This window comes from Aquarana catesbeiana, linkage group LG05, assembly GCF_042186555.1.
Source record: "Aquarana catesbeiana isolate 2022-GZ linkage group LG05, ASM4218655v1, whole genome shotgun sequence".
Classification (NCBI taxonomy): domain Eukaryota; kingdom Metazoa; phylum Chordata; class Amphibia; order Anura; family Ranidae; genus Aquarana; species Aquarana catesbeiana.
Window position 1 is genome coordinate 249913863 of NC_133328.1, and position 21082 is coordinate 249934944.

At 41.9% G+C, this 21082-nt stretch overlaps 1 protein-coding gene across 8 annotated transcripts in view; it reads right to left on the minus strand.

The window, feature by feature from the left end:
• Positions 1-21082, minus strand: part of CTNND2 (catenin delta 2) — a 1213609-nt gene that overhangs the window by 554725 nt on the left and 637802 nt on the right. For 6 of the 8 annotated variants that reach the window (XM_073630699.1, XM_073630696.1, XM_073630695.1 and 3 more), the window contains one exon: positions 15751-15945. In XM_073630699.1, the coding sequence (XP_073486800.1) occupies positions 15751-15945 (195 nt within the window). The remainder of the gene's footprint in view (positions 1-15750; positions 15946-21082) is intronic. The other 2 variants (XM_073630701.1, XM_073630697.1) reach the window with 1 other exon arrangement.

The window sequence follows — 21082 nt, forward strand, 5'->3', positions numbered from 1 at the left end:
GTGTCGGCAATCTTTTGTCTGAGTGGGGTCTGAGAGTTTTCCCATTAACATCATATACAATAGAAAGAAAAAGAGAGAAAGTGCCACTGTCTAAGTGTAGTGGATAAAAAATTACCATAAAGAAATTAAATTGATATGGTGATGCGCTCACATCTGAAGTATTAGGCTGGATTCACACCTAAGCATTTTTAGTGCTTTTTGCATTGTGCAGATTTGCACTACAGAACATGTTTCATAGGAAACCATGTTAAATGGACTGTAGTGCAAATCTGCAAAATGCAAAACACTAAAGCTGCATAGGTGTGAATCCAGCCTTTGGGCACGGCATAACAACAAGTACTCAGCAGGATGTCCAGCAGGGGGTCGTCTCTCTAGTACGTTCAAAGGGCATTGGTACTCCACAAGGGAAATTACAAAAAAAAAAAAAAAAGACACAAAGGGAAAGCACTGTACTCTCAATAGTAGCATTTATTTGTAATAATGGCAAAATAAAAATAGTATTGCACTTGCATGTGGTTAGCTGAAGCGAGCATTCTTAAAAAAAAAAAAAAAACACTATTACATAGCCTTACAGGAAGTGATGCTCTCCCTGCATCACTTCCTGTGAGACTACATAATGGAGGTTTTACCATCCCATCTCTATGTTGCCATCCACTTGGACCAAGAAGTATGCCACCTGCTGGTTTTTATGAGAATGCATGCCCCCCTGGTGGACATCATGCTACACTGAAAGGAGGGGGGAGGGGTTGCATTTCTCTCTTGTTTTTATTGTTTCCTTTGCTGAGTTACCACACCCTTTAAAGGTACTGGAGAGACAGCCCTCTGTTGGACATCGTGCTGACTTCCTATTTTTATGCAGTACCCAGATTATCAATTTCACTCCTTTATGGTATTTTTACCCACTACACTTAGACAGTGCCACTTTCTCTCGTCTCTTTTCCTTTCCATTTTACATGCAAAGAAACAGACAAGACAAAAATAGACAATACATTTTTACATACAATCCAGCTGAATTCTTTTAGTGTATGCAATGGTACCTGAAAAGGGTATGAAGAGATAGCATAGGGGCCAAAACCTTTGAAAACAATCTCAATGCTGAGGGCAGACCAATGGTCATAGTTACTAAATTAATAATGTCTTTCCCTATAGCCAATCACAGGAATCTCTGGTGTTTTGTTTAAATCAGGATGTTTAGGTATTCAGTGAGATGAACGAAAAAAAAAAAAGATTGCTGTACAAACACAACCAATGTAATTGTGGCAATCTCCTCCGCTGTGCTATTGTATTCCAACAGGTGGACTGCTCCCTCGCCAGAACACACTGATCAGCACTGGCAGCCAATGGCTGACTGATCAGAAGCAGGTCGGATGCTGGTTTTCCAGTATGTCCAATCGACAGAAGCCTTTTGTGAGACAGGCTTCTGCAGAACAGAAAGCTGTACACACGGGCCGAAAGTCAGCAGGTTCCTGCGGAACCCACTGATTTAGGCAGATTTTTGGCCCGAGTGTACAAGGCTTATGGAAACAACTTTGCCAACCCAAGCATCTAAAATATGACTGACTCAGAAGCATGTGAATGACATACACACATACATAAGCCTTGCATTACAGAGACGTGGGCAGACCTTCATGCTGGATGTCCCTTCCCGCCGCTTCTGAAAGCGTTCCAGTGGCTCATGAACCACTCGGAACACTTTCATGAGAAAGCTAGCCGCCGGTTGAAGAAAAAGATACCTGGGTTATGGCTGATAGCTTCAGCCATTACCACGATAAACCACTTCAAAGCAGCAACATAAATATACACATTGAGGTCTTGGAGTGGTTAATAAAAGCTAAGCATTGTAATTTTTTGTTTATTAAAAATCTTGCAAGCATACAGCTTGTTTTTAAAACATATGTACATATATACAAAAATAAATAAAAAAGAATATACTGTTTACATAAATAAACAAAAACAAACAGACTTACATCAGCAAATAACTAAAAAAAGCAAACAACTTTTTGCCAAAAAGCCTAAATAGAACTATATACAAAGAAAAATACTTGTATTACTAACAAACCACAAAATTATGCAAAACAAAGCCCTAACCTCCACCTAAACACACCATCAATTACACATTAATCCCATGTATGCAGCTTTTTTCCAAAAATCTGATCTTCTAAAAATCTAGGGGATGTGAAAGGACAAAAAGAAAAGCCGCACACCCAGAGACTGAAAGACAGGAGCAACGTGGGACCTGACATTCCTCCAGGGGTGCTAACCATTGTAAGCACCCCTGCCAGCGTTAAATGGTTTGTCTTAAACTTCTTCCACTTTTGCTGGACAGCTTGGTCTGTTAAAGGAAACTAAAAAATATCAGACTTACTGGTTGGATAACCAGGTGAAAAAAAAAGGAAAAAAATGTAAAAAAAAACTATGAGGATTGGTGAGCTGCAACATTATTACATTTTTGGTTTTTGGCTTAGAACTGTTTTAAGTCATGACAAAAATATTTTGATAAATTAACATCCCCGTAGCAGAAATTTAAAAACAGCTGTGTTCTATAGGGGTAAAACCGGTATAAGTGGTCAAAGTGCATCTCTAAGTAAAACTATTTTTTAGTTATGGATAAAGTGGGGACAGGTTAGACTTTTTATTGTTGACTTTGTAACAATTGAGGAGACTCACCCTCTTATATATACTGGGGCTCATTGTCCCCAAGAAGGAAAGTGAGAAGAAATCCAAAATTTTAAAGCTGTCCATAGAACAAGAGGTAAGGAGAATTCTTCCAATGTGAACATCTGTGCCAGAGACAACCATCCTCTTTTTTTTGCAAGATGAATTGGCAAGGGTCTTTACCCCTTCCCTACTCTATCTAGTAGAGTTGGGCCGAACACCCCCCCAGTTTGGTTCACACCAGAACTCTTGAACATCGCAAAAGTTAAGACCCGAACTCCGAACCCGATTAAAGTCTATGGAACCGAACTTGAAAAATCAAAAGTGCCCATTTTGAAGGTTTATATACAAGTTATTGGCCATAAAAAGGGTATATGGGGGCCCAGGTAATGCCCTGGGGGACTTGTATCAATGCAAAAAAAGTTTTTAAAGGAGCTGCGATTTTAATGATGTTTAAAGTGAAACAATAAAAAATCCTTTAAATATAGTTCCGGGGGCGGGGGTCCCCTTAATCTGCCTGTAAAATGGTGCATCTGTACAGTGTATAGAACCTGCTGCAGCAAAACTGACATATATAAAGGGAAAAAAATGGCATTTAAATTGATTTTCCCTGCAAGCTTTCTTTATTTTGTAAACAACGGCTTGGGGAGCCAGTCTGTATGATGGTGCCACATTTTAGTGCACTCGGAACAAGATTAGAGATTTTTTGGATAAATTCTGGTGTCTCTTTGGCAGACTTTGGATGGAAACAACAAAGTTTTAAACCACAGTGAGTAAGCCTTATATGAAAAAGCCAAATTATAGTACACTCAGGCCACGATTAACGATTTTTACTTACATAAAGTCTGGTGTCTCTTTCACAGATTTTGGAAAGTAGTAACAGGTGCAGAAAAATTGGACCTTGGGTGTTGGTGGTGCCTTCACACCATAGCCCTTCACAGTTTGCAAAAGCAGGATTGGATTCTGCTCTTAAAAATGTCACACAGGTGTGGGAAATTGGGCCTTGGGTGTTGGTGCTGCCTGCACCCTGTAACTCCTCACAGTTACTCTTGGAGGGTGCAGGACTGACACTGTGTTCAAATAATTTGTCTGACTCCTTTATGCATGATGATGGAGCTATGGCAGGAGTAGCTGTGGACAAGGAGGCAGAATAGGCCACTCTGGCAGCTGCTGTGAACTGCAAACTAGTGTCAGGTTGGATGATAGAGGATGGGGATGGTTTAGTAAGCCAGTTCACCACCTCCTCTGCATACTGTGGCTGAATAGCACGGGCAACATCACTAAACAGAGAAAAACGTGCCCTGCCTGAGGATGGACCACGTCCACCCTCGCCTGTGGACAGACGCTGCTGGGCACCTCATAGTGGCATGGGACTGTCTGCCTCTCCTTGTTGGCCACCCAGACATGATGGGTGAGCTTGTTACCCAAATTTAATAGAAACTGGGAAATGTGTGATTGGATGCACTTTATTGAAAAGTGTTGTTTGGTGCACTTTAAATTGAGTACTAATCTATAAAAAAGCAAAAAAGAGGGAAGACCAGCGTCGCAGTCAGAAAAACTGTGGATGACAATTAAAAAAAAAGGGGGCAGGCAGGGGACAAAAAAAAGACAAAACACGCCGCAACCAAAAAAAAAAAGAAAAGGGTATACAGCACTGTTTACAACACTAAATGTTATGTAATGCTGTGTTAAACATTACACTATACTGACACACTACACTGACACACTATGCTAACGCTACACTAACACTCTACACAATAAGTGAACACACTAGCTCGCTAGTAGCAAACTGAGCCCTGCTCTATCTATCTCTACTTAAACAACACACTGCAAAAGCTTCCTATGGGAAGGAACCTTTTATAGCGTGGGGTGGGACTATGAGCACTGAGTCGTGATTGGAAGTCATCATCACTTTGTCCAATCAGGGTTCTGTGACCTAATTGGCAAAGCCTTGCACTTGACCAGCGGTGCCAAGCGCCCTGCAAATTCGGGTGTTCGCCGAGCAAGCGAACAAGCAATTTTCGGGATGAAACCGTTCGCCGCACACTACTATCCAGTATTCATGCCATGAAGGTCCTTGTTCAGGTACTTCCTCATATAGGGTGACAACCATCTGTTCCTGTGTCCCAACTGTGCTAATATGCTGTCATCCTATCACACAATCTTCTGATGCAGACTATGAGTGGCCACTTCAACAGACATAATGCATATATGGTAAACTGTTGTCACCATCAGCAAACCTGCCCTATGTAATGCCATGCAGCTATTGCTGGAATGCATGCACATATTTGGCTGTAAAAGATCAGCAACACTAACATACAATAAATATTTTATTTTTAAGCACGCAACTTTTTGATATATGGTGCTTTAACCACTTCACCTCCAGGAAGGTCTACCCCCCTTCCTGACCAGGCCATTTTTTACGATAAAGCACTGCGTTACTTTAACTGACTATTGCGCGGTCGTGCGACACTGTACCCAGATAAAATGTATGTCCTTTTTTCCCACAAATAGAGCTCTCTTTTGGTGGTTATTGATCACCTCTGCATTTGTTATTTTTTGTGCTATAAACAAAGAACCACTGACAATTTTGAAAAAAAAAAAAACAACAATATTTTATTACTTTCTGCTCTAAAACATATTCAATAAAAAAATGTAAAAAATCTAATTTCTTCATCAATTTAGGCCAATATGTATTTTGCTACATATTTTTGGTTAAAAAAAAAATACCCAAATCGTAAAAGTTATAGCGTCTACAATCTATGGGCTATTTTTATTTCTTTTTTTTACTGGTAATGGCAGTGATCAGCGACTTATAGTGGGACTGCGATATTGCGGCGGACTAATCGGACACCTGACACCTTTGACAACTTTTTGGGGACCTGTGACATTATTACGGTGATCAGTGCTAAAAATATGCACTGTCACTGTACTAATGACACTGTCAGGGAAGGGGTTAACGCTCAAACGATCAAAGGGTTAACTGTGTGCCTAGCTAATGTTTCAGTGTAGGGGGGGAGCTTTTACTAGTGGAAGGCATGGATCTGTGTTTCTGCTTTACAAAAGCACAGGATCCATGCCTTCTGTACTAACAGAATGACAATCTGCCTTGTTTACATAGGCAGACTGTCATTCTGTCAGTGTACTGAATGATCAGCGGGTGCCAGCGGACATCGGGTAAAAAAATAGCAGTGGGAGCGAGCCTCCGGCATCATGCACTCACGCCCGATACCCAGAAATGCAATATCACCTATATATACATGTGATCCTGTGCAGGGCGGCCACACTGTAGCAGTAAATCTGGTATGGGGTGGTCGGGAAGTGGTTAAAAAAAAATATATATCACGCATTTACACTACCACATTGCAGTAACGCACAGTATAACTTTACAGCACTGCACATTAATTTTTTTGAATGGCACCCTAATGCACGTCCAGAACACAGCTGCATCTCAGCACACAACGGTGACCACAATATGCACTGCAATGCACTGTGCTGTAAAAAAATGCAGATGAATCTACATTTTCATACTAGTTCATTATGAAATTTTTACCTGAGATCGAAGCTGTTGCAGCAGTCCCCGTACACCGCTGTGACCGGCAACATGTTTGGAGTTATTTCCGAGTTTGCAGGCTCCGGTGCTGTGAATGGCCGAAGCCGCGATGACGTCACTCCCGCGCTTGTGTGTGGGAGCTGATGACATCAGCACATGCAGATACAGTGAATATCTCCTAAACGGTGCAAGTTTAGGAGATATTCATGGTACCTATAGGTAAGCCTTATTATAGGCTTACCTGTAGGTAAAAGTGGTAGTACAGAGTTTACAACCATTTTAATTTGAACTGAATGCCAAATACAGAGCGTCCTAAATAAGCCTGCAATCCTAGATGGAAAGGTGCCCTACAATTTTACATCTACTTTAATATCCACAGTTTTTATTTTTATTAAAAGCTTTATTAATGTAGCCTTACAATGGTAAAAAAGCAATCCAATCATCAACATCCTTAAGTGAACATTCTTAATTATTAAAGTGGTAGTAAACTCTTTTCTGCTATTTTTGCCTGCAGATAAGCTTATAATAAAGCTTACCTGTAGGTAAAAAGAATATCTCTAAACGTGCACTGTTTAGGAGATATTCCAGTGAGCAGCAGCCAGTGATATCACCAGTGCTTTCGCTCTGAAAGGATGCATACTCGTGCCGTCCTTTCATAGCTCCGTGCCCCGGCCATGCCGCCATCACAGCTTGGCCATTCAAGTGTCCAGAGCCCAGGACCCTGGAACTATTCCTGGTCTCGGAGAGTAGACAGTTGAGACCTGGGACCCCAGATGCCTACCAGGCCTGAGGCATGGCGCCTAGGTCACCTCGTTTGTGATCCAGCCCGATGTTTGCACATAGAATCCATGGTCTGCCTACAGTTATGAACGGCAAAAAGTACAGTTATATTGTGGAGATAAAGTTTCTTTAAGCTCTTGTATGCATACATAATGTATACATAATTCTCTTGGAATGCCTGGCAGAGGTTGGAGATAGGGAATTTCCTTAGTATTTATAGTAGTCCAGAATTATAACTATCATCAGAATCAAACAATATTATGCATATAAATATATGTATACATGATCTAATGTTCTTTTCTATAATAATGTCCTAATTAAGAAATATTACAGTTGAAAGAGTGTATTCTTAACTTATATAATTTATGAACTCTTCAAATTTCAATAGCAGTATTATACAGGAAGCAGTTTCCCCAAGTCTGAATAGTGAACAGAGAGGGGTTTTGTACGAGTGAATACTTAATGAATACCGTCTCTAAAGCTTTGTTGTAGTTTTTAAATACCGTATTTATCGGCATATAACACGCACATTCATTTTAAGAGGGAAGTTTCAGGAAAAAAACTTATAAATAAGGAACTTTGAAGCAAAATAAGGGTCAGTGTCCATCTGCAGCCTCACCATTGCCATCAATGCAGCCTCATCAGTCCACATCAATGCAGCCTCACCATTGCCATCAATGAAACAGCCTCACCTTTGCCATCAATGCAGCAGCCTCAGCTTTGCCAACAGTACAGCCTGATTGATGCCCATCTGCAGCCTAGAGGGGACAGGGAGGGGGGCGGAACAAGCGCCAACAGATTACATACAGTGAGAATCTCCTATCATAGACAGAACAGTGGTCCAATGGCGGCCCAGAAGACGGGACTTCCTATTACAGAAGCCGCCAAGTAAACAGGAGATTCTCACTGAATATAATCTGACGGCGCTCGTCCTGCCCCCCTCCCTGTCCCCTCCGAAGCAGCTAACATTAAAGTATTGGTGTATAACACGCACGCGCTATTTGCACCCGATTTTCATGGTGAAAAAGTGAGTGTTATACGCCAATAAATACAGTATATATAGGTTCTCTAAAACTATATATACATATATATATATATATATATATATATATATATATATATATATATATATATATATTCTCAAACTTACCCAGATAAAAATTAAATTTACCCTAAGGTCCATTCATTCATACTAGTAGTATTGTTAATAAACAGATAGTAGAAACAGTAGGCTTCTAACACATGCAACAAAAAGAGCCTTCACCTTACCAGTAATGTTAACATACAGTACTTTAATAGACATGATAGGCCCACTTCCATTAATTTCATTAATGAGAATGGTTTAAAGGTCTTTTAAAACAATACTGATTATTTTACCCCTATGATTTTGAATTGAGAGACATGACTCCAGATTTGACTGTAATAGATACATACAGAAAGATACGGCCACACTTGATGCATGCATGTTCGTACTCTGGTTCATCATGCTAATAATTTAAAGTTGAATTTATTTGTGTTAGTACTAATAGACAAGATGTGTACCAGTGCTATCACAAAAAGGTTTTTGATCACCTCGGTTTGGAGTATCTCCAGTAATACAATAGATGCCCTCCCAGTTTGGTCCTTATAAAAACAGCAGTAGGGCTTCCTTTATTAAGTGATTTATTAAGTGATCTGTCCTTTACTTCTGAAAGCTCCATGATCTTGTCCAGGAAGGAACTGTGGTGAAGTTGTTAAAGATATCAAGGGGGAGTTGTGTGACCTTTTCTGCATTGAATTTAATGTGTTTTATCTGCAGGACATGTGTTGTTAAGGATAACTCAAAGATGTCTAGCATGATGGTATCCACAGATCCAAATGTAAATAACTTCCAAAATTTAACTGAACACACATTTTTTGTGTTGCATGGATGTGCTAGTTCAGTGACCTGTTGAGGATTACAGCCTTATATTTTTTGAAATTGGGGAAGAGAAGTCACCTTCTAGTTTTAGTCTGGTTAGCATTTAAATGATTAAGCATGGCTTTGTACCATGCCAGATAAAGGCAAGCATTGTTTTTTTGATTATGCAAAAAAAAAAGGAAAAAGGGAGAGGTGGGTAGAGGGATTGTAGGAATTATCATATGGTATCAAATCTTGAGAGCATGATCATCCTAATTTCAGTAATGCAAATAAAACTGCAACGTAATCTGCATACACATATTCAGAAGATCCAAGTCAGAATTCTTCTATCGGGGTCATTTCTAATATTGTGTAAGAGATCCAACAACAGAGCAAACAGCATTGGGGGGGGGGGGGTAGCTTTTCATTTTTGAGCTAAACAATTCTGACAGATGACTGCTGATATGGATCTGTGCAGAAAATAAACATGGCACCTTTATCCAAGACAGCAATTTGAGCCCTGTTTTCTAAAATACTTAAAAAAGGAATAGTAAATCAAATGCATGTTCTGTGTTGACAGACAGGCAAAGGGGTTGATTTACTGAAACTGGAGAGTGCAAAATCTGGTGAAGCTGTGCAGGGTAGCCAATTAGCTTCTAACTTCAACTTTGACATAAAAACCTAGAAGCCAATTGGTTTCTATGCAGAGCTGCACCAGATTTTGTACTCTCCAGGTTTAGTAAATCAACCCCTTAGCGTTTTATTTTAAAAAAGATGAGTGATGTGTTAAGAAGATGATGCTTGAGGCATTGTCCCTAGTTTCTCATCCTTCTATAATAAAGCTTGTCCAAATTGGGTAAATCCAGTAAGCTGGGAGTATTTAAAATCTATATGCTAAAATCTTATGCTGGCCATAGAAAGATTGAAAATCAGCCAGTACAGTACTGGCTCAGCTTTGATCAGCGTATGGCCATCCCTGCTCAACTTCTGTCAAAAGAGAATGTAGGAAAACTTTTACTGATCAACGGTTGCAGTCACTGTTCAGTATATTCTCATATACTGAACAGTAACATTTTTGTAACATGTTTTATAACATATTCTTATATGTTATAAAACAATGGCCCAGAGAGGAGATTCCTTCATCCTCCTCATTTGTGTGGATGAAGGAATATTTTAGTTTTTTTTTTCCTTCAGCCCGCTAGCTGAACAAAAAAGAAAACTGTTAATGGCAAGCTTTAGTGAACAACTTTTTTCAAAAGGGAAATTTGACTATAACTAATGCATGAGGAGAGGTCTTGTCCTGATTGTGAACGACTGAGATATCGTTTTTCAATATTTCTGGAAGCTTATTAAAGCCGAATGGTAGCACATTTTCTCTTAAAGGGTAACTCCACTTTTGTGGGAAAAGAAATTAGCAAATAAAAAAATAATAATGGACTTCTGGTTCCGGCACCACATGTGAAGGAGCTCATAACGGCGGCTCCAGGAGAACGAGCATAAAAAAACGGCCCCATCAGCCCGGGGATGGCATCCGACCCTGCCCCCATCTTCCCTGAATCTCCGCTACCTTCGGGCATGGACAGATTTGTACTTCGTGGCTTCGCAAGTATGGCCACAGCCACTCAACCAGTCCTCTCCCCGCCGAGCTCACACACGACCATCATGGCGGACGCAGGGGAAATGTCCTCCACGCCGACCCCTGCTGAACACATACCCGCGGCTCCCTCCATCCAAGAAAACCAATATGCGGGACTGGCTCAGGCTGTGGCAGCCCTCCTTTCACCCACAATCACAGTGGCAGTGGACAGGGCAATTGCAGCAGGCATTACCCAGCTCAGGAAACAGCTTGGAGATCATGCAAAGCGCTTGTCTGAAATGGAACATCGCTTATCAGAATTGGAGGATGAAATGCAGAGCTCCCATACCTGTGAATAGCAAAATCAAATCACACAGCAGTATATTCTGGATAAGCTCGATGACCAGAATATTGGCATGCATTAAAAGGGGGATCAACTCCAGAGATAAAACGATAATTCTCCCGCTCTACAAGACTCTGGTCCGGCCGCACCTGGAGTATGCTGTCCAGTTCTGGGCACCAGTCCTCAGGAGGGATGTACTGGAAATGGAGCGAGTACAAAGAAGGGCAACAAAGCTAATAAAGGGTCTGGAGGATCTTAGTTTTGAGGAAAGTTTGCGAGCACTGAACTTACTCTCTCTGGAGAAGAGACGCTTGAGAGGGGATATGATTTCAATTTACAAATACTGTACTGGTGACCCCACAATAGGGATAAAACTTTTTCGCAGAAGAGAGTTTAATAAGACTCGTGGCCACTCATTACAATTAGAAGAAAAGAGGTTTAACCTTAAACTACGTAGAGGGTTCTTTACTGTAAGAGCGGCAAGGATGTGGAATTCCCTTCCACAGGCGGTGGTCTCAGCGGGGAGCATTGATAGCTTCAAGAAACTATTAGATAATCACCTGAATGACCGCAACATACAGGGATATGTAATGTAATACTGACACATAATCACACACATAGGTTGGACTTGATGGACTTGTGTCTTTTTTCAACCTCACTTACTATGTAACTATGTAACTATGTACCTTGAAAACCGCTTCAGACGTAATAATTTAAGGGTCATAGGGCTCTCCGAATCTTATAATGCTGAATCATTACATGATGTTTGTGCCCAATGCATCCTGACTGCTTTGGGTTTCACCTAACCCTGTACTGTGGAAAAAGCACACTGTCTGGGAGCCCCCTCAAACGACAGACGCTCCCCACGCCCTGTGATAGTCAGCAATCTTAATTACACCGAAAGAGTCAATATCCTGAAATCCTTTCGCAACTCTAAATCTCTTCAACTTGACGGCCACAAACTACTTCTCTTTGCAGACTATTCACAAGAACTCTCACGAAGACAGAAAGCTTTCCGACCAATCTGCACGGCACTTTACCAAGAAGGAGTGAAATTCACATATCCAGCGATCCTTCGCTTTACAGATTCATCAGGAGATCCAAAATCCTTCTCGCATCCAGAAGAAGCTTCTCACTACCTGGAAACCTATCTCCATATTCCTATGGATACTTCTACCACACCAGCTCCCTCCTGCCTGGATCCTAGAGAACAGCGCAGTCCAAGGAACGACCCTCCTAAGAGACTCCGTCTCTCCAATGCCTCAGGTCGTTACAAACCTCACTGAATTTGGCACGTCCGAGTGCAAACTACACTCTCAGATCCGTCTTCATAATCCCCCATGCCCTGATTTCCTACGCTATCCCCCACAGTACTAGTTGTTTTTCTTTTTGTTCTTTTCCTAATGTTCTTAGGTTATTTCCATTGACAGTGTGCAGCCTTATTGAGGGATGAACATCCAGCCTAGCCTGGCGGCGACCTGAGGCTCTCGTCAACCATTATCTCCCCTCGCCGCTAGTCCCCAATGGGTGTCTCGAAACGCAGCAATGGGCGTAGAACATCATTCCCCGGTAACGCTGTTCATTGGTGTGTGTATATCACATGTGGAAAAAAGCGAAATCCAGGCTTCATACATTATGTTTCCTTTTGTTGTCACCCACAGACCCCTGTTGGGTCGTATTCCTCCCTAAACCCTCTTCTCCAAGACACAAACTCCCCCTGAAATAGAACACACACTTCCAGGTGATCCCCCAGTGGTGAGACACATACATCTTTCCGCCTCTCTACTGAGATATCTAACCCTGCTGGACAAACCCCCACCCCACGAAACCCTGTTATGAAAGTTGTCTCCTGGAATGTCAAGGGTCTGCACTCCCCTCAAAAATGCATGGCGGTCCTTCGACATCTAAACCGCCTCAAAGCTGATGTTGTGATACTCCAGAAGACACACTTGACAACAGCAGACTTCACCAGCATGCGCAAACTCTGGGTAGGCCAGATCTTTGGGTCACCAGCTGTTAAAGGGAAAGCTGGTGTCCTGCTCCTTATCCACAAAAGACTCCCTTATGAGGTCCTCTTCATGCAAACAGATGACAAGGAACGAATCCTCATAGCTAAATTAAAAACCTCTACACGGGAATGGGCTATAGCTAATGTCTATGCTCCCACTTCTCCTCCCAAACAATTCTTCCAACATCTAACATCTCTCCTGGCACCCTACATACATCTCTCCCTCTTGGTGGGAGGCGATTTCAATTCAGTACTCAGCTACCAAGAAGATAAATCACAGAGTCACCGCTCCCCTGCCTCGGCCCCCCAAGTTCCCCCTCCCTCTTGTTGAACTTCATGGAAAACCTTAACTTAGTCGATCTATGGAGACTTTTGAATCCTGACGGGAGAGAGTTTCCCACAGGAAAATCCAGAGAAGTTCACCCAGGGATCCCCCTGAGGAAGACACCTGATTAGCCCTGTGTCGTCACATGTAGGGGAGGGGCCAGGACGGTGGAGGAGCTTGGATACATGCTTGTTTGTACAAGCTGCTGACACATACAAGTTTGGAAGTCGTTTGGAGAGGAATCCTATGCTAAATGCTTTTATAGTTTGGTGCGCTGGAAGCACCTAAAATATGTAAGTAACCCTGATGTTATGTTTTCTAAATAAATTTTATATTCTATTTAATTACACAAAACATGCAAAAAAATGCACTAGGGAGATGCCCCCTTGGATTTTAAGGGCAGGAAAAAGTAAATAGAAAGTATGTATAAAAAGGCACAAACTTTATATGCAAAAGTAGAAAAGTAGAAAAGTTTAAACTAAACATAATTCACTTATACAGTACAGACAGTGCACTAATGAATAACCATCATAAAATATACAATATATATTCCATGTGATCACCTTGTGATTTTCCTGCATATTTTAATATTGAAAAACATAGCTTGGATTACACCTCTCCCCCCCCCCCCCCTCCGACTCCCCCCCCCCCCCTTTTCCTAGCCTACCACATTTAGTCTAATGACTTGTTACATTTCATTTGTTTTTTTGTTTTTGACCTCTGTTTAATTGCTTTCTTTTGGCTTTATATAACAAAGAGAAATACCAATAAATTATCTTAAAAAAAATAAAATAATAATAATATAGTGTATACAATTGCGACTCAAGTCATATTGTAATTAAATGCTATTAAAAATGTGTTTTTTAATGATCTGAAATTGGATGCATTGTTGTCTATAGGACATTGCACACAGCTGAGTAAAGCTCAGTAAAACAGCACTGAGCAGTAAAACAAATGTAGAAAATTTTACATTTGAGTGCAATAATTCACTCACATTTTTACTAGTTTAATATTTACGTGAATATAAGTGAGCATATTACAATACTGGCAATAAAGTGGAATTTTACTTGTCTATATTCGTCTATACACTTGCACACCTTTACTCGCCTATACTCAATATTACTCAGGTCTTTACACAGTTTGTGGCCCCTTGCACATGGGTGTCACAAGTTCCTGAGTAAACATCAGTAAATTGTATTGCCAGTGTGCAAGCAGCCTTATTTTCTGTAATATGCAATGCAATATGGCTACCTGAAGGCGTTCTGTACACAGATAGTATACAGAACGCCCTCCCAGAAATGACATTTTCTGCTTGAGTGATTAACTCACTGATTTTCCCAGACGTCTGCACTAAGATACAAATCAGATTTTTGGCAACGCCTGCAACAAACATGTCATTGTTGGTGAGAAAGGGAAATCATGTCTAAAGGGAAGAAGACCCTGCCAATTTCCTCATTAGAGCCCTGCTGGTGCAGCTGCTGATTTATCAGTATAAAACCACTCCAATACAGATTCACTTAGAAACAAACAGCTATTTCTTCAGATTGACAAAAGGTAGGAATCTTCAACAAAATGTGTTAAAATCCCTTGAATGTGCATAAATCACTCAGAGGGGAATGTTTTTTTCTCAACAAAAGAGGAGTTACTCTTTAATATTAAACACATTTTTTACCTGAAATGCAATAGGGTAAATTATCGTGATAATAGGGCTTATCAATATGTAAGCCTAATTCCACAGTTTTTTTTATTATATACGTATTTTCAGAGACGTGCTATTTATGATCATGTCGGAAGCAGTATTATGTAGGCAAATATTTTAAACTATCTGTAAAAGACTGAATAGTTAGAATCCTAAACCAGTCACTCTCTGGTCATTTATGTTGTCCTCTGTTCCATTATACAAAACTTATCAAGTATTTATGACTTCCAATGCAATAGGGGACTATTTAACTTAATTTGAAGTAGTTAACGGTTCAGGTTTGATAGAAAAGGAAGGTTGAGCCTTCATCAGGGATTGTCTTATTAAATATAACCACACCTACCTGGGATTCATAAGCCCCAGAGAAAATGTATTCTATTTCAGCAACTGCTAGACAGATCATTGCAAAACAGTGAAAAAAACGGTGCTTTCTTACAAATAACTAATTTGTATCTATACAAATGAGCCAATCTTTATCACCCTATCATTGACCTGACCAGGTCTGAGGGTGTTTGGAAGCCCTGAATGCAATACAAAGACCAATCCTTTGAAGCCCCTAATGTTTCATAGACTCACCACAGCCCATACCTTAAAATGGCCTAAACCAGCAGAAGCTATAACAGGTTCACTTTTTTTTTCCTTGCTGGCCAACCAGAGCAACCCGCCTCACCTTCTCCCTCCCCCCACCTCAAACCTCCAAGAACAGTAAAAACAGAAAATGAACAAAATTAATGTTTGTAAACAATGCACAATATGAAATTACTGATTTGTAGAATATAGCATTTAATGTGTTTTTACATTTTTTTCAATACATTACAACATTGAAATGTCTTGTCAATACATTTCTGTGAATTAGCCTATTATATTTATGTTCAACATATGTTACTGGCATAAAAAAAAAATCATATTACTAGAGGTAAAATACTGCTTACCTGTATTGTTGCAATATGAACCGGTGTGTGCTGGTAGTAATGGATCTCCCTGGCTTTGGCTGAGGCTCCTTATAGGTGGCTTCTGGTAAACCCGGTCTTCATAAATGGGTTCTATATGATGTTCAGGGGATTGTAAAGCCCTTAGTTCTGGGCCCAGGTGGCTGTGCTGACTAGTATAAGATGCCCGAGATCCTGCTGAGATAAAAAAAATGAAAATAATTCTTGACGCAGAAATAAGTAAATATAAATCTGTAACCAACACCAGATGGGGGGTCACTGAGTGTATAGAGGAGGTTACTGTTGTCCACATCAATCAGGGCGGCACAATGGTGTAGTGGGTCGCACTCTCACCTAGCAGTAAAAAGGGTCGCTGGTTTGAATCCCAACCACGACACTACCTGCCTGGAGTTTGCATGTTCTCCCTGTGCCTGCGTAGGTTTCCTCTGGGTACTCCGGTTTCCTCCCACACCCCAATGACATGCTGGTAGGTTAATTGGCTTCTGTCTAAATTGGCCCTTGTATATGAATGTGAGTTAGGGACCTTAGTTTGTAAGCTCCTGGAGGGTAGGGACAGATGTAAATGTATATGTAAAGCGCTGCGTAAATTTACAGTGCTATATAAGTACCATAATAATAATAAGAAATTCAAGGGGGTTGCTTAAGAGATATATGCTACAATTAGAATGCATGCTCCAGTTTTCAGCCAGATAGGAACAGGCTTTTTGCCTAACTGTAGCATATTGCTCTTAACATCCTGCCTCAGAATTTCTGATTTCTATTTGTCCAGATTTTGCTGGCTTCAGTGCTGTTTACACCCTGATGAAGTGAACATTAAAAGCCATTTGTTTTTAACAGAAGCTGCAAATAATATGACATCTTATCTCACTTATATGTCTGCAGCTTCATCCCTTATACCTTTTGGACACGGTATTCAAAGAAGTCAAACCATGGCTGTGCACATGCAGCAGCCTGCTGATCAAATACTGCATTAGCCCATATACCCAGCTTGTGTCCATTCACGGCTGACCACAGTGTAGACAGGAAAAGCTATGTATTGGCTTTTCCTCACTCGTGTCTGACAGACGCAAGTAGAGGAGAGCCAGTCGGGTGCTCTCCTGTCAGGGGGGTCTGCGCTGATTAATTATCAGCGCAGCCCCCGAGGATTCCCACTTCCGACTACCAGGCATGCCACCAGGACCACCAGGTATTGCCACCGCTGATGACCACCAGGTATGCCACCCATGGCCACCAGGGATGCCAATCTGTGCCCAAAATCAATGCCAATCAGTGCCTACAAATGGTGCCAGTCAGTGCCCATCACTAATGCCTGCCAGTGCCTCCTTATCAGTGATGCCCAGTGCCATCTATCAGTGTCCATCAGTGCCACCCATCAGTGTCCATCTTTGACCATAAGTGCCCACCTATCAGTGCCCATTAGTGCCACCTATCAATGCCGCCCATAAGTACCCATCAGTGCCACCTATGAGTGCCCATCAGTGCCGCCTATCAATGCCTATCAGTGCTGCATACTAGTGCCACCTATAAGTGTCCATCAGTGCTGCCTATAAGTGCTCATCAGTGCTGCATATTAGTGCCCATCGTCAGTGCCCATCAGTGCCACCTCATTGGTGCCACCTCATCAGTGCCGCCTTATCAGTGCCACTCAGGGCAGCCTCATCAGTGCCCATCAGTGAAGGAGAAAACATACTTATTTACAAAATGTTATAACAGAAACAAAGAAAAACGTATTTTTTTTCAAAATTTTCGGTCTTTTTTTATTTGTTGCGCAAAAAATGAAAACCCCAGCAGTGATCAAATACCACCAAGTAAATCTCTATTTGTGGGAACAAAATGATAAAAAATTTGTTAGGGTACAGTGTAGTATGACTGCGCAATTGTCATTCAAAATGCGACAGCGCTTAAAGCTGAAAATTGGCCTGGGCAGGAAGGGGGGAAAGTGTTTGGTATTAAAGTGGTAACTATACTGTATGTCAGTGTACCATCTCTTAGTGGTGACTGCATTAGTTTCCTTTATTAGACTTTTTCCCCTTTATGTGTACCTGGTGATCCAGCCATTAAGTCTGCTATTTTTCAACTTCCTTTAACATGCTGGGGAGGGGTGGCCACTCGCCCTGCACATAGAGGCACCTTTCGCTGTGCACGCACTCACCAATGCCAGGGATTAGGCAGGGAATGCGGTCATATGAAAGCCTAGCATTAAGGTAGTTCCCCGACTTAGAGACGTAACACTGTGTGCAAGAATAAAAGTACATAGTTTCTCTAAAAGTTCTGTCCTTTGTTACTATACACTGTAACTTCATATGTGTTGCATTAAGAGGGAGGCCGCCCAGGGCCGGTGCTAGACTATTTTCCGCACTACGCAAGACCAGCTACCAGCAGAGCCCAGGAGGGAGGAGCCGGATGTGGGCGTCTGGCTGGATGCGATGCTAAGCCCGGGATGCCTCGGGATCCCCTCCCTGTGATGCCGGCTCTTGCTTAGGCAGAGCCGTTGCATCACGGTCTCCTCTCCTTTCCTTCTCTGCCCCCCCCGATCCGGCGCTGTTGTTCCCGCTGCTGTTCCTCGGCCATCCGCCCGTCCCTCTACCATCTCTTTACCCCCCTGTTCCCCGCTGTGTGCGCTGTAGCCGCGGAAAGGCTGAGCGGCACACTGGAGTGGAGTTGGGTGGCTACGTTAGGAGGAAAACTGCTGTCTTCCGTCCCCTCCTTCAGCCCTGCCCTCCTTGCTTTGTACAGATAAGTCCGCTTGAGCCTTTTCAAGGTCTGAACTAACTAGCTACTCGCCATCGGGAGCTCGCGAAAATGGAGTCATGAGAAGCTAAGAAGCAAGCGGGGAGAGCCTGGCAAACGTATCGAAGGAAGGGGTAAGTGCACTACTTCTGGACAGTGGAAAATCGGAAACACCGGAAGAAAAAAACAGCATAACGGTCGGATGACAGATGAAGACTGGCAAGTAGTACAAGCTTAAAACTACTTTTTGTCCTGTATTACATGCTTATATCTCAGAATTGTCACTTGCTTGACGGGGAAGGTGAATTTTCAGTGGCAGGCTAACCCGATAACAAACAGTCTTTTAGAAATATCTGTCCCATGCACCTGGGAACTTACGGTCCTCATAGCGCTAATGTGATCTGTTGCCATTATTTTTTGGGGTAATACCCACAGGAGACACCTTAGGCTCTATGTAGCGACTTCATGAGCAGCAAAGTATGTGAAAAACAGATGGGAAAGTCCGGCAAGCAAATGCAATCTCAGGAAGTTTAAATATTGACTGTTTTGAATGTCAACTGTTTGAAAGAGACTTTTTGTTTATGGTAAAAGTGCGTCTTTATAAAATCAAGCTAATTAAGGGGGAGGGGGGGATGGACAGGCACGGGTACCCCACTATTTTAGGGGGAGTATTGGGTCCAGGGTCACCCAGTCCGAGCTCAACCTCAAGGGGGTCAACCGAAGGGCCGGGAGGTGTAGGAGGGGCCACGGTTTCTTAGGTCATGGGATGGCCTGGTACCCTCATGGGGGATGGAGAGGGGTGGGGGAGTAGGGTGGGAGGATGGGTGGGAAGAAGGGGGAGGGAGGGAAAGGGAGGTGGGATTGGGAAGGGGTTGAAGTCCGGTAAGAATTTCCAATGAATAAACTTGTGTTATAAGTGTTCTGGACACCACTATGTTGCAGGGCTTAGGAAAGTTTCTCCGAAGTATAGATGAGTAATATAAAAATAATATCATACAACGTACGCGGTATGAACTCCCCCATAAAGTGTGCCAATATCCTGCAGGAATTAAAATTCCTCAGAGCTGACATGGTTTTTCTTCAGGAAACGCATCTTTTCCTGGGGAGAAACCAAAAAATCTTCTCCAGGGAGTTCCCAGTTTGGTTATACGGAGACTCACCTACACTACGCGCAAAAGGAGTAGCCATAGGGTTTGCCAGTGGAATAAGGTTTGACTTACACAAGAGAAGGACGGACCCGGAGGGACGGCTCCTGTTCCTGAAAGGGAATTTAAACGGAATTGAATGTTCGCTGGCAAACATATATGGCCCGAATAAAAATCCAAATAGATTTATGATAACGAGGTTGGCAGAATTTATGAAATTCAAGGAAGGTCTGGCCATAATGGCTGGCGATTTCAATCTTTGCCTGGAGCCAGGAAAGGATAGATCGTCCCATGTAAGGGGGACGAGCTTGGCCTGGAATAACAGGGTGAGACAGAAATTGCATCAATCTCAATTTGTGGATGTATGGAGGGCACAGCATGCCAACTGTAGGGACTATACGTTCTACTCCCCCGTGCATGGGACTTATTCCAGACTTGATTTTTTCCTGATTGAAGATCGCTGGCTGGAGGCGGGCGTTGGTTCAAACATCGGGGTAATGACCTTTTCCGATCATGCGCCTGTAAGCCTAACAGTAAACATAGGACAGATTCATAATAAGAGTCCTAGCTGGAAGTTAAATGAAGAACTACTAAGCGATAAAGAGATAGGTAAGCTGGTAACAAATGAACTAGAGTTCTACTTTAAAACCAATGAAACAGCGGAGGTATCGGAGTCCATAGTGTGGGAGGCCCACAAAGCCTATATCAGGGGGATTTTGATTAAGGCAGGCGCGGAAAAGAAGAGAAATATAAAAGAAGATAAACTCGCAATAATGAAAGATATCTGAACTTGAGCAATTGCATAAATTAGACGGGGGGAAGGAGGTGCTCCTAAGACTCCACTATAAAAGAGAGGCCATGAGAGATTTTTTTTTTTTTTATATCTTTATTTATCCAAACAGTTTACAATTTTTGACATTACATAAAAAAAACACATGCATATCATAGGTAGAGATTCTTCAATGTGACATTAATCCAAATCTACTAGCCTATTGTCCCTCTACCTAAAGGTACACCCACCCAACCCTCCATACAACCCCACCATACATACTTACCACACAAAAAACCAAAACAAAAAAAAAAAAAAAAAAAAAAAAGAAATTTTTACATACAAAGGGTAGGGTGAGGGATAAATATAATCATTATATTCCGTCCCACTTACTCCTATATCCTTGAGAATTCCTATTCTCCTATACCTCACATAGTAATTCAGAGCAGGCACTATACTCTACCCATCTATTCCAAGTAGCCAGTGTCTGTTTAATCTGTTTATTAGATCCTTCCTCTAGCACCTTTCTCTCTTCCAGAGTCCGCATCTCCGTCAGCTCACACTCCCATTCCATTATGGAGGGCGCATTTACGTATTTCCATTTCCTGGCTATACATGTACGTGCAGCTGTTAGGAAATATTTTAGTGGATCTTTCTTTATATTTTTCAA